This window comes from Bubalus kerabau, chromosome 9 (genome assembly GCF_029407905.1).
Source record: "Bubalus kerabau isolate K-KA32 ecotype Philippines breed swamp buffalo chromosome 9, PCC_UOA_SB_1v2, whole genome shotgun sequence".
Lineage (NCBI taxonomy): Eukaryota > Metazoa > Chordata > Mammalia > Artiodactyla > Bovidae > Bubalus > Bubalus kerabau.
In genome coordinates, this window is record NC_073632.1 from 95,237,137 (window position 1) to 95,250,982 (window position 13,846).

The 13,846-nt window shown below is 49.7% G+C and overlaps 1 protein-coding gene across 1 annotated transcript; it reads right to left on the reverse strand.

Annotated features, from left to right (window-relative positions):
* Positions 1–5,697: 5,697 nt before the first annotated feature.
* On the reverse strand, positions 5,698–13,715 carry LOC129619469 (UL16-binding protein 3-like). The gene is made up of 5 exons (XM_055534702.1): positions 13,586–13,715; positions 9,289–9,552; positions 8,637–8,912; positions 7,356–7,488; positions 5,698–6,195 (listed from the first exon to the last, which is right to left on the reverse strand). The coding sequence occupies exons 1-5, from the start codon at positions 13,671–13,673 to the stop codon at positions 6,048–6,050; spliced, it is 909 nt and encodes a 302-aa protein (XP_055390677.1). The 5' UTR covers positions 13,674–13,715; the 3' UTR covers positions 5,698–6,047.
* Positions 13,716–13,846: the final 131 nt, after the last annotated feature.

Consider the following 13,846-nt stretch of genomic DNA (forward strand, 5'->3'; position numbering starts at 1 on the left):
CCAATGACAGAAAATTAACAAGAAACAAAGGGAGGGTATTACTGGGACGTGGCCTCTGGGGCACTTTGTCCAGCCCTGCCCAGCTCTTCTCTCAAGGCGGCCAGTGGGAACCTCAAGCCTGAAGTGGGAACACAAAACAAACAAGTGGTGGTGAAAAAGGTGACCCAACAGGGAGTCTCTCGGATGTAAAAGGACAGGCGTGCAGGTATGAGGACCAAGGGAGAGCAAAAGGGGGGAGGGACAGAAAAGACTGAAAAACGGAAAGGGAGCCATTGCCTTTTCAACCCCTGCACCTGCGGGTGTCTATTTATTCAGGCACCAACCTGCAGGCTTCCAGAAAGGGCCAGTGAGGGAGGGAGCACCCTGTCCACTGCCCACTGGAGTGATCAAGCCCGGAAACCAGCCCCTTGTACATCAGCTGTGGGCCTGCAGCCCAGAGGTGGGATTCTCACCCACGCATAAACCAGCATATAGAAATCTGCGAGCTCACTGAGTTCCCAACGGGACTTCTCTTGGTGGCAGGAAAATAGAAATGAGAATATTGGTATGATCAGACGTCCAGCCACTACCTAATAAGAGGTTTGAACCTCTATCATTCTCACAAATCTCCTATGAGGCAGCACCTGCTGGACCAAGACCTGTAGGGTATGAGATGGATCTCTCCCACCACCTTGTCACCCATCAAAGTGAGCCATTGACAGCCACAGGGAGCTTTGTCTCCTAAGTTGAGAGGAGTGAGGCTGTCCTTGCCAAGATCCACTCTCTCAGAAGGATAAGACAGAGAGACAAGAGGACAGAGAGAGGAGAAGTGGAGAGATAATAGATGAGGGAAAGGCACAAAGTGTGAGGGGGAGCGCGATGCCTGAATGAAGGCCCTGAGGCCCCCAGGGGCCAGGAAGACAGACCAACCAAACTGGTGACTCTGAGCCAAGGTTCAGGCGGCCACTTGTCACCACAGGGAAGTTGCACCCCGAGGTCACAGAGATGCCCAGATGCTCTGGCAGAAAAGGGACAGTAGCCCTTCATGGTTGCCACAGAGTATGTTAGCGACCAGGCTTCTTGGCCTCCTTCATCAATCAGTTCATTCAGTTCAGTTCATTCAGTCGCTCAGTCGTGTCCGACTCTTTGTGACCCCATGGACTGCAACACACCAGGCCTCCCTGTCCATCACCAACTCCCAGTGTTTACTCAAACTCATGCCCATTGAGTTAGTGATGCCACAGCGGCAGGGGCTCTGGGTTCGGCAGACTTGGGTATGCTTGGTGCTGCAGACATGGGTATTGCATAAGTCCTCTTGGTGGAGGTCGCCATTAACCCCACCAAAGAGCTGCCAGAACGTACACAGGACTGGGGAAATAGACTCTTGGAGGACATGAACAGAACCCTAATCCATAGAAATGGATAAGAGGCTAGATAAGAAATTTAGGCGAGGCTTCACTGGGACATGTGCTGCAGTGTGAGGGCACCAGCACAAGCAACAGGTTTCCTTGCTCATTCCCTTGTGGGGAGGGCGGTGGGGGGAGGCAGGCTGCTCCCTTATATGGGGTGAGGGTAGGGGCAGGTCAAGGCTTAGGACCTGAGGGATGGCTTAGGTGGTCTGCCCACCGTCGTGGCAGTGCCCTGTGCAGGGATCATACCCTGCACCCTGCTTTTCCAGTTGGGTTTTTTATCTTTTCATTCATAATTAAGCCCGACTTGGCATGCATGCAGTTATTTTCAGTCCCTTATAATTTCTTTGTATTTTGTTGCTGGAGGAGATCACTGTCCAGGTGCAAGCACTAGAGCGAAGGTCTACAGATCCTAGGTTTCAAGTCCCGGCAGATCTCACTTTCGCTGCTGGACATGTTTCTCATCCATGCCTTCCTCTCAGGCTCCATGGAGTCCATCAGGCTTTCCCGTGGAGCTGGTGGATTGCACACTTTCCTGCCCTTTCATACCATGTCTGCCCTGGCAGATTCACTTCTCTGAGCCTTGGATCCCCTCCTCTTCCACCTGCCTTGGAAGTTCTGGACTTTCTCTTTCATGCCAGGTGGGCCAGGCCTTTCTCCAGGCTTCCAAGACCCATCCTAGTGGGAGATCAGCACCATCTCCCTGGCCTTGCTGAGTCCTGTGACCCCTAATTGTGAACTCTCCCTTCTCCAGCTTTGGGTTCTGTGCTCATCCTGCCCCACTGTAATCCTGCTTCCTCAGGAGCAGCCCCAAAAGGCTCACTTAAATTTCTTGTGCTGCTGCATGAGAAAAACCCAAGACCCTCCTTCTGCTCAGACCAATGGACTGTGGGCCTCTTGCATTAGAAATTAAGGAAAATTTTACTTCATAAATCTAGCTGACATTGAGCGTTCTGGAAACTTCTGCCAGTTTCCTCCTAATTCAAAAATACTTTGTTAAGCAGTTTAATGCATGCCTCAGTGTGTTCTTGTTTAGTCACTAGTTGTTTCTGATTCTTTTCAGCCCCATGGACTATAGCCCACCAGGCTCCTCTGTCCATGGGATTTCCCAGGCAAGAATACTAGAGTAGGTAGCCATTCCCTTCTCCAGGGGATCTTCAAGACCTAAGGATCAAACCTGAGTTTCCTGCATTGCAGGCAGATTCTTTACCGCTGAGCCCCCAGGGAAGCCCCTTGCCTCAGTATACACAGGTATTAGTATATATGCATATACACATGCTTTTTGAGTCTCATCAAGCACCAGCTTAAATCCCTGCCCTACCACTTCCTAGAGTGCCACCTATGGAAGAAATTTCACCGTTGGAAACTTTCATATCTGCTTTTCAGTGTTCTCCAAGGTAGGGGTTCCAGGTGCTAGTGGTAAAGGACCCACCTCCCAGTGCAGGAGACGTAAGAGACGCAGGTTTGATCACTGTGTTGGAAAGATCCCCTGGAGGAGGGCATGACAACCCACTCCAGTATTCTTGCCTGGAGAATCCCATGGACAAAGGAGCCTGGAGGGCTACCATCCACAGGGTCGAAAAGAGGCAGACATATCTGAAGCAACAGAGCATGCATGCATGCATGTGTGGCACTGAAGTCCTTTTCCAACTTCACCGTCCATCACTTTCCTGGCGCAGCTGTTACAAGCTCTTCCCCAGACCCTCCGTGCCACCCGGTTTCATGTCTTCACTCCCACCAGAACCCCTGCCCCATCACATCTCTTACCCTCCAATTTCTACTCCAGGTCTCCCTCCCCTATGCAGCATTTCTGCCCTTCCGATGTGATTTCAACAAGGTTCTGACCGCACTTTAGTTGTTGATGTTATCCGTGTTATTTATTTACTAAAAATAAGCTCCATGAAGACAGAGCCTATGGTTCGTACATCCTGTACTTTCTGCTGTGGCTCCCACACAGCATCTTCAATGCCAAGGATGTTCACTAAATGTTTGTTGAATGAGTCGTGATTCCTAACTTAGACCAGCTGTTAAGTGCCCATAAATTCATCCCAATCAGAAAGTAGAGGAAGGTAAAGTAAGAAATACTAACCAAAGGACGAGCAGTCTTTCTCATATTTCTTTGAAATCCCAACTGTTTACTGGGGCAGAGAGAAGGGGGTGGCGGCTGGGGCTCTTCTACCCAGGGACTCCCTGTCCACCAAGCCTCATTCTCATTAGGAGATTGGTTTTCCAAGTGTGTTGAAAGGAAGGATTGCAAATACTTTTCTCACCCCTAGCCTGCCTAGGCTTCATCCTGCCATCAAAACTTCTTGTAAACATCAGGGATTTTCCCTGTGCTAGTGAGGAGGGTCATAAATTTAATAACATATGTTTGTTTTACAAAATTATCCATTCACTTCTTCCCTGGTAAACCCCCTGATTTGTCAAGACCCACCTCAGTGCCACCACCTCTGTAAAGCCTTCCATGACTGTTCATTCATTCAACAAGCATACATTAAGCACCTATGTTGTGTTCACCACTGTGTTGAGTGCTGGAAATACATTGCTAAGTGAGACAGACACAGTCCCTACCCATGGAGTCCATGTCTAGTACAAAGGTGATATAGAGGCTTGTAACTGGGAGATTCAATCATGCTGGGGGAAATCAGAGCAGGCTTCTCTAAGAAAGCTATGTTTTACACCATTTCCCTCCCCCCATGTTTCCCTTTCTTGTTACATCTGTAATCACAGAGATCTGGGATTAGGGGCCCCACTTACCTGTATGTGTTAAAGATCGTGACGTATGTCAATAATATCCTGACCACACAGCCTGGCACATAGCAAAAGCCAGATCTGGGCAAAGTCAATTGAAAACTTTCTAAAGCAAATTCATGATTATAAGTTCCAACCAAAACATTTGTGATTCATGAATAGAGGTTGAAATTTCAACATTAATAGAAATTTAGAAGAAGTTGATTTTAACTTTCTTAGATGACTTTGAGGGGTTCAAGAGTTCACTTTTTAAGAAGTAACTACAGATGTGGCGAAAATAGCAAGGGAGCTAGAATTAGAAGAGGAGCCTAATGTAAAGATGGGACTGATTGTTGCAATCTAATGATAAAATTGGAATAAATGAGAGTTGACTCTAATGGATGAGCAAACAAAGTTGTTTCTTGATATAAAACCTCCTCCTGGTGAAGATTCTGTGAAGATTGTTGAAATGACAACAAAGGACTTACAATATTTTAAGTTTAGAATAAATTTAGTTGAAGAGGCAGGAGGAGGATTTGAGAGGATTACCTCCAATTTTGAAAGAAGTTCTACTATGGGTAAAATGCTGTCAAAGAGCATTGCATGCTAGGAGAATTCTGTGAAAGGAAGAGTCAATTGATGTGGCAAATTTCATTGCTGTCTTATTTTCAGAAATTGCGCTACCCACCAAAACCCTCAGCAACCACCACCCTGATTAGTCAGCAGCCACAGACACTGAGACAGGACCCTCCACCAGCAAAAACACAGTGAATCCCTGGAGGCTCAGATGATGCTCAACATATTTTGTTTTAGAAACAAAGTGTTGTGTATTAAGGTCTGTACATTGTTTATTTAGACATAAAGGTATTGCACACTTAACAGACTTCCATGTCAACACAGTATTATGTGCAGTGGAAATGAAAAAATTCGTGTGATTCCCTTTATTGTGACATTTACTTTATTGCCCTGGTCTGGAACCCAGCCCACAGTATCTCTGAGGTTGGCCTCTATCTACATGGCTTTTAGTCTGTGTTTTCCAGCCTGGAACTAACACACGGATGGCTGCATAGTAGGGTGAACACATGACCTACTGTTGGGATATGGTGAAATATACACTAAAAAATCCAGAGAATTTAAGGATCACTTCACAGCTGGACTGCATGTTACTTTAGGAATGATCCTTAAATTCTCTGTTTCCACAAGAAATAAAGCATTATCACTGGTTTTATTTAATCCCATAATGTAGAGGAATGGGGACATACCATAACTTTTCTCCTGGATTAGAAAACAGGCATGAAGTACTCAACTTTTCTGCAATATAGAGATGTTGACTTAAGAATCTCTATAAAGGCTTCCCAGGTGGCACTTGTGGTAAAGAATCAGCCTGCCCACGAATGAGGAACAGGAGACACAGGCGACATGAGTTCAATCCCTGGATCAGGAAGATCCCCTGGAGAAGGAAATAGCAATCCACTCCAGTATTCTTGCTTGGGAAATCCCATGGACAGAGGAGCCTGGTGGCCTACAGTCTATGGGGTCACAAAGAGTCAAACACGACTCAGCACCAGTTATGAAGGGAACCAGTCAATGTAAAATTGTATTCCTTTGAAAATATAATGAAGTTGTTTCTCTGGATATAGAAAAAAAAAAAAACGCTGAGTCCTGTAATAGCAGATGTATTTCTCCAGCAATATCATCATTTTTAAGAATAAGGTCACGATGCAGGGAAAAGTCTAATTTTCCAAAAACTAGAAGATTGAAAGTGTTATGTTTGTGGTGATCTCTTGTTCAAGTAGTTGAAAGTACCAGTGCAGAGACTGCATCACTCAACACCAAGAGGAAGTGGGAATGGAGATTTGAGAAAAATAAAGATGTTGAGGAGGATGCTCATCAGATGCGACAGGAGACGCAGATGGTGCAGCCACTGTGTCAGCATAACTGGTAGACAGACTTGGGACTCCTAAGGTCTGATCTCTTGGCTCTAAGATGAACAGCAGGAGAACAAAAGGAGCCAAGCAAAGACTGAGTCCTGAGGCCAACACAGCACCTGTCAGGGGCTTCCTGGGAGCACCGTCTCCTGCAGAAAAGAAAGAGGTATTGGTCCAGGAGGCTGAGGAACTCCTGTCACTTTCCTGGGGCTGCCCCTCCCCAGCCCCCCTCCAGCCCCGCCCTCACTGAGGGGCTCCTATGTCCTCCATCCCCACCCCCACCCCAGGCCCAGCAGCTTCTTGTCACCTCCTCCTTCCTTCCTGCATCACAGAGTCAGCCCAGGCCCTGACAGCCCCTGCTCAGGCTCAGGACTGGAGCCAGTGAGGAATCAATCTGCTCCCTTTACTCAGGTCTGGATTCTCCCCGAGTGGGGCCTAAAAGACCAGGGAGCAGGTCCCTGGAGGAGGGGCTTTGCTTCCTGACAGCCTTGGGGGGCTGCAGGCAAACCTCCTTCCTTCACTCCTCTCCAGCCTCTGAGCAGCACACACAGCTCTCAGGACCAGGGTCCCTGCCCCCCATCTCTTCCTGGTCCCGCCCAGCTGGGCACCTCTACCCCAGCTCAGGCCCACCATTCCCAGGCACCTCTGCTGAAGGCAGGGCCACTCAGTGATGGAGGCTCTGGGTCCCCAGAAGGCTAGTGACCTGCAGGCCACAGGCTGAGTCAGAACTATTGCTGCTCCAGGAGCACAGGCCTGGCCTCAGCCCTTCCCACAGTCTCTGCTGTGGGGCTCCTGCCTTGCCTGCTTGACCCAGGCCACTTCCTGTGAGAACAGGCCTTTGCAGTTGGGTCTGCAAAGGCCTTCCCACCCCTTCCTCCTGGGATGACAGCTGGGCCCCTCTCATCTTGGCCCCCTGGGTGGATCCCCTCCCCCCTGACACATCATGCGGAGCCTCCATGCTGCTCTCAGCCCCTGTGAGTCCTGCCCTCGCCCTGAGTGCCTGCTGTTCTCACACCACCTACCGGGGCCCTGCCAGCCAGCAGTCTGTGCTCAGTCAGGGGACTTGGCTGAACCCTTTAAGCATCAATAGGCCCTCAGCCTAGTGAAGGCCCCTCCCTTTTCACAATGTCACCTGACAGCGGGGACCTCTCAGAACTCAGGGCTGAGCTTGTCGAGTTCTTCTCTCAGATGTTATGGGGTCTTATCCCCCAGCTCATTTCCAAGGTGAGGAGGTTCAGTGAGGGGAGGGGTTGGCTGGGAGTCACCTTCCCTGACCTCACGCCAGGCCCTGTGCCCCTGCCTTCAGTACCTGTTCTTGTGAATGATCCAGGCTACGATGCTTATTATGATGAAACCGGCGAGAACTCCAAGGATGATCTTGGTTATGTGATTGCTGTTTGGGGCTGTAGACTGCACTGTACGGTGGACTGTGGTCGGTGATGCTGCAAGGAGAGTAACAGTGAATCCTTTGTCCAGACCCCAAACTCGGCAGATGCCTCCTCAGCCCCCCTGATTCAGGTACCCCTAGAATTCAGGTACCCTAGGTACCCCTAGATGGGTGCAGACTGCTTGTACCCATCACATGGAGGCCCCTGTGATAGATCCTCAGGCGAGATGGGGGAAGGGAGGAGCCCAGTCCTTACAGGGCTCTGACAGCTAATGGGGGAGCAAGGTTTCCAACACAGCCACTCAGTCCTGCTGTGACATCAGAGAAGGTGACCTGAGGATGGAGTCCTCAGGAGCTGACAGCAGAGGTGGTATTGACAGCTTTCCGAAGTAGAATTGGTGACATTTAAAAGAAGATTCTGGAATGACGGTACAGTGAGAAATAAATCCCAGAAATAAAAAAGATGTCTACAGGATTTGGATCAGCAAAAATCCATGTTCAGTCGTCCAAATGCCTGTGCTGTGAGGAAAGGACGTCAGGAGGTGGAAAGGGAACGAGGATGACGGAGCATCCCGGATCATTATTCTCCCAGGAGCTACTCACTTTTTAAATTTATTTTTTTACATTCTTTTATTTTATTTTTATTCACTCCAAAAACATTGTTAATTGGGGTACAGCCATTAACAGTGCTATGATAGTTTCAGGTGAATAGTGAAGGGATTCAGCCATAGATACACATGTACCCCTTCTCCCCTAAACCCCTCTCCCATCCAGGCTGGCACATAACACTGAGTAGAGTTCCATGTGCTATAAAGTAGGAGCTTGTTGGTTATCCATTTTACACATAGCAGCGTGTACATGAACTTCCCAGAGTCCCTAACTGTGCCTTCCCCCAGGTAACCATAAGCTTGTTTTCTAAGTCTGTGAGTCTCTTTCTGTTTTCTAAGTTTTTTTGTACTATTTCTTTTTAGATTCCACATATAAGGCATGTCTTATGATATTTCTCCTTCTCTTTCTGACTTAGATCACTCAGTATGACACTCTCTAGGTCCATCCATGTTTCAGGAACAGCTCACTTTAGATGGATCACTTTGCCAAAACACACATACACACAGACACACACAGACACACACATGCACACACAGACATTGGGTCCATATCACCTAGAGTGGACTACCACTTCCTTATACTCGTCTCACTTACCTGAGGTCTTCAACATTTTCTCCCAGCACACTGTAAGATCCTGAAGCCAGGTCTGACAGTCTCCCATGGAGACGTTCTTGAAGAAGTCAGTCACAGCTTTGTCCTTCTCCCACTTCTCTTTCATCTGCCTTCCTCCAGAATGAACCTCTGTCCAGTGTCCATTTTCCGAATCAAAGCGGAGGCACATTTCTCCATTGAAGCTGAATTGCCAAGATCCACTGATGTGTCCATCCTCTTCACACTGGCACGTCATCTTGACCTGCACGGTCAGAGGGCCTGACTCCACCAAGGAAAAGAAAGAGCTCAGCCTTGGACTTGACAAATTCTTTGCCTCACCGTGGTCCACTTCCCCTGGGCCCAGGTCATCTGGCCCTGTTCTCTCCTCCAAGGCCTGCTCCTTCCAGTGGACTACTAGGGAAGGACCAATACCCAATTGAAATTTTTACCCATAAACAATGGATGCAGCCCCTTCAGTATTTGGACTTCCTAACTCACCCCTGGACTCGATGGACATGAGTTTGACTTGATGGACATGAGTTTGAGCAACCTCTGGGAGTTGGTGAAGGGCAGGGAAGCCTGGAGTGCTTCAGTCCATGGGGTTGCAAAGAGTGGGACACGACTGAGCGACTGAACTGAACTGAATTGAACTCACCTCTGGCCGAGTGTTTCTCCGGTGTAATGTCAGGCAATCGCCCCTTGAGGAAGTCCCCGATGTCTGTCAGTGTTTCTGTCTGTGTTTCCCAAGTGTGTGTAGTTTTCACCTCCTCTCCCAATGGGCTTGTGGATTGGCTCTTGGTGCCACCACAGTCATAGGAGAGAAAAAAATTCCCAACGATCTGGCCTTGAACCACACACCACGGCTCTCCAGGACTGGGGTGAGGATCGACAGTGAAGTTGTAGGAAAGAGAGTGAGTGTCTGTGAAGGAAAATGCAGGTGAGGGCAGGTTTTGGAGAAGACCCATTACCTCCTCCCCCACTTATGTGAGAGCAGAGGAAAGCTTCCGGGCTGGGTTGGTGGAGCAGGAAGGCACCCCTGCCCCCCAACACCACCTACAAGCTGAGCAAGTGGAGAAACCACATAACATTATCTCTACTCTGCTCATAAGGCCAACACAGAACCCAAAGCTGCAGAAAGGAGAATTCACAGGATTTAGCAAGGCCAGGGAGATGCTGCTGATCTACCACGTTGATGGGTCTTGGAATCCTGGAGAAGGCCTGGCCCACATGGCATCAAAGAGAAAATCCAGAACTTCCGAGGCAGCTGGTAGAGGAGGGGATCCAAGGCTCAGAGAAGTGAATGTGCCAGGGTGGACACGGTATGAAAGGGCAGGAAAGTGTGCAGTCCACCAGGCTCTATGGCGCCCGAGAGGAAAGAATGGATGAGAAGCATCTCCAACAGCTCAAGGGTGACTTTTGCTGAAGGTCAGGGACGGTGGTGGGATTGGTGTTCCTGTGCACTTCCAGCAGGACTGAGGAAGGAGAAGGGGAAAGAGCCGATGCCAGGTGGAGTGCTCTATGTCAGAAACAAAGCAGATGCAGCAGCCAAAGTGACCAGAGAGCCCCACTGTAGCCAGGACTCACTGCAGAGAGTACCACGCTGGCTCATAGCACAGGGCTATCCTAAAGGCAAACGGAAGAGCAGTGAGCCCTGTTAAAAACCACATGACTGAAAGGAAAAATTATATAAAAAAACAGAGACAAACACAAGGCTGGATGTTCAGGAGGCTGAGTGCAGACATCGCAACAAAATGTCTGGGTCCTTTGTGCAGTATCCAGCACTGAGTCAGGTCTTATATTTAGAATCCACTACTAGAGACAGAGATGCCAGGCTTCAGCAAGGAGGGGCCTCCTATCACCACAGCAAGTGCAGAAGTCCTTCTGGCCTTTGGAAGCCACACGGTCACTGACTGGGTAAGTGTACACTTGGCAGAGAAGCCACCCCACATTCATAAGGACCTAGAGTGGGACTGTCATCGTGTCCAGCAGTCTGAAACTTCATCACGGCCCGCCTGTTATTACTGTGGTGCCTGAGATCTGTGGTAAGGAGTACACACCTGTCCCACGTGCTGCCCACAGGAGTGTCACCCATTCACTGGTCCTCATAGTGCTCATTTCACATCCATTGCATTTGCAGTATGAATGAGAAATCTTCACAGTTAGTAAATAATCGTGCTGTGAGGGCTACCATAGAAGCGATTTCCAAGTTCACACTTCTGACATTGACCTTCATCCCCCAATAGTATGTGTAAACAATATCGTATCCTGGAGAAAATGACTAACAACCTACAACCTTTCCAGGGTTCAGGAGTGTTATCCCTATCCTATTTCCATTAAATTTGCAGTGTGGCCCATAGACTTCTATAATTGTACATATGACATATTTCAGGCTCTGCAGACCATAGTTTTCTGTTACAACTGCTGTCCTAGCACAAAAGCAGTCACAGATGAGTGGTGAATAATGACCTGCTTCCTGGGCAGATGACCCAGCAGAACCTGTGATGTCAGAGGGATCTGTGGTCAGAAAGGTGCCATGTGCCGTCTGTGGCATTTTACTTGGAGGTTCACAACACAGACCCTTTATGTCCTGAAGCAAGGCCATGCGAATTGCAATGGGGAATACGACACCATTTAAATGTGGCTCCTGGTATGGTCCTGGGGGCCGGTGGAGGTGAAGCCTCTGGTCATGAAATGTCAGTGTTGTCCATCATGATCTGGGCTCATCAACCCCTAATCATTAGTTCACATAGACCAACCATCATAGGATTAAAGTGATATTGTGGTTTGGCATAAGAAGGGCCAGAGGTAACAAATAAGAGAGAGCAGCAGGTGGCTTAGGCCTGACATCAGAATTGTTGTAGGACCACTATTCTCCAGGGCCTGCCCCCATGGCTCAGCAGTAAGGAATCCATCTGTAATGTAGGAGCTGGAGTAGATGTGGGATCTATCCCTGAGTGAGAGAAGATCCCATGGAGGAGAGCATGGCAACCCACTCCAGTGTTCTTGCCTGGAGAATCTCTTGGACAGAGGACCCTCGTGGGCTATAGTCCATAGGATCATAATGAGTTGGACATGACTGAAGCGACTTAGCATGCACACACTATTCTCTGCTCATGCCTGAGGCTTCATGCAGTGTCCCCTATATCTCCATGGACCAAGGAAGCCATTCTAGAGCAGAGGGGGTCAGGGGACAGTAGCCCATATCTGCTGGACCCACACTCCTTTCACAATCACACCACCCAGAACCTACAAGGTAGGACAGAGCAAATTTTTGGTTCACTAACAGGCAGCTAAGGAATACCTTGCACTAGTCCCTAGGGGAGGAGTCATCTGTTACTGTTTTGTGACCCAGGGCAGTCACATGGTTCTTTTGGTTTTTCAGGTCCTCTTTGCCTGGTCTTGTAGCACAAATGTGGAGATGTATAGTCCACACAGACACCAAATGGCCTGTGGAGACCAACAGATTTACTCTCTATCTTTTGAAGAAAAGGTTCTCCAACGCCTGTCTTAAATAATAGCTATAATAGGCCACTGTCTCCATAGTCTCAGGGAATATGAATGTGGGACCGAAGGGTAGAAGTGGGGGTGCCCGTCCTCACCCTCATGCCCTGTGTCACACACTTTGGCAAACTCTTCTCCCATCTCTCCTGCTTTATGTCCTGGGGGCCAGGCTGGGAGGCTTCTGCTGGGGTGAATTCTCAGGCAAGAGGATAGGGTGCCAGTTGACAGAGGGCAGGTTTAGGATCCCTTCACAGATGGGAAGTTGTTGGAAGCCCTGAGGTTCTTGGGATGGGGAGGGATATGGAAAAAATACTGTTGTAACCAAGCACATGAAATTAAAAGACACTTACTCTTTGGGAGGAAAGTTATGAGCAACCTAGACAGCATATTGAAAAGTAGAGATATTACATTGCCAACAAAGGTCCGTCTAGTCAAGCTATGGTATTTCCAGTGGTCATGTATGGATGTGAGAGTTGGACTGTGAAGAAAGCTGAGCACCAAAGAATTGATGCTTTTGAACTGTGGTGTTGGGAAAGACTCCTGAGGGTCCCTTGGACTGCAAGGAGATCCAACCAGTCCATTCTGAAGGAGATCAGTCCTGGGTGTTCATTGGAAGGACTGATGCTGAAGCTGAAACTCCAGTACTTTGGCCACCTCATGCGAAGAGCTGACTCACTGGAAAAGACCCTGATGCTTGGAGGGTTTGGGGCAGGAGGAGAAGGGGACGACAGAGGATGAGATGGCTGGATGGCATCACCGATTCGACGGACAAGAGTTTGAGTGAACTCCGGGAGTTGGTGATGGACTGGGAGGCCTGGCGTGCTGTGATTCATGGGGTCGCTAGGAGTGGGACAAGACTGAGAGACTGAACTGAACTGAACTGAACTGAACCAAGCAGGACTCTAAGGAGGCTTCCTAGGTCAGATCCACCCATCTCCCAGACCCGCCCTCCTGCACTGCCCGCCCCCCCTACTCTCCGCCCAAGTGGCGGACTCCACCTAGACCCTTGCCCATCTCCCGCCACCTCTCCTGCGGCCAACGCAACTGGTCAGACTCCACCCAGCCTTCCCCTGAACCGCGTGGGTTCGGTCCTTCGGAAGCGGCCGCCAGCTTTCCTGCACCCGCTTCAGTGACTCTGAATTCCGGACGGGGAAACCCGGGGGGCTGCAGCAGCATTTTGTGACGCCGACCTGGCTCTCACGTCTCCCTGCCTTCCCTCCCTTCCTGCTGGGATTCCTTTTTCACCCAGATCTTGTCTTTTCCCTGCAGGGGGACGGCAACAAGCGCGAGTGGGGGCGGGGAGCAGGAGCCCAGCGGGAAAGGAGCGCGCGGAGCTTTAAAAGCAGGGAGGCGGCCCCGCCTCTGCGTTGCCCGAACCGCCTCGGACACCCCATCCCTCTCGGGTCTTATGGCCCCGTGTCCTCTCCTCGCAGATTAATCCCCAAACTCACCGCCTCGCGCCGTGCAGAACCGGGTAGCCACGAGTAGCACCAGAGCCACGAAACCCAGTCGCGCTCCGGGGTCAGGCTTCCAGTCCATCCCCGCCTGGCAAGTGGTTGGATCCGACTTTGCGGGAGCTCGCCCCGCCTTTCAGTCCATTCTCCGCCCCGGCCTCCTCCCCGCCTCGCTGACGCCCGGCAGTAGCCGCCCACTCCTGACTCACTCCTTGTTCACCCCGCCTCTCACTGTCTCTTTTCTCCTCCAAGTCCTTC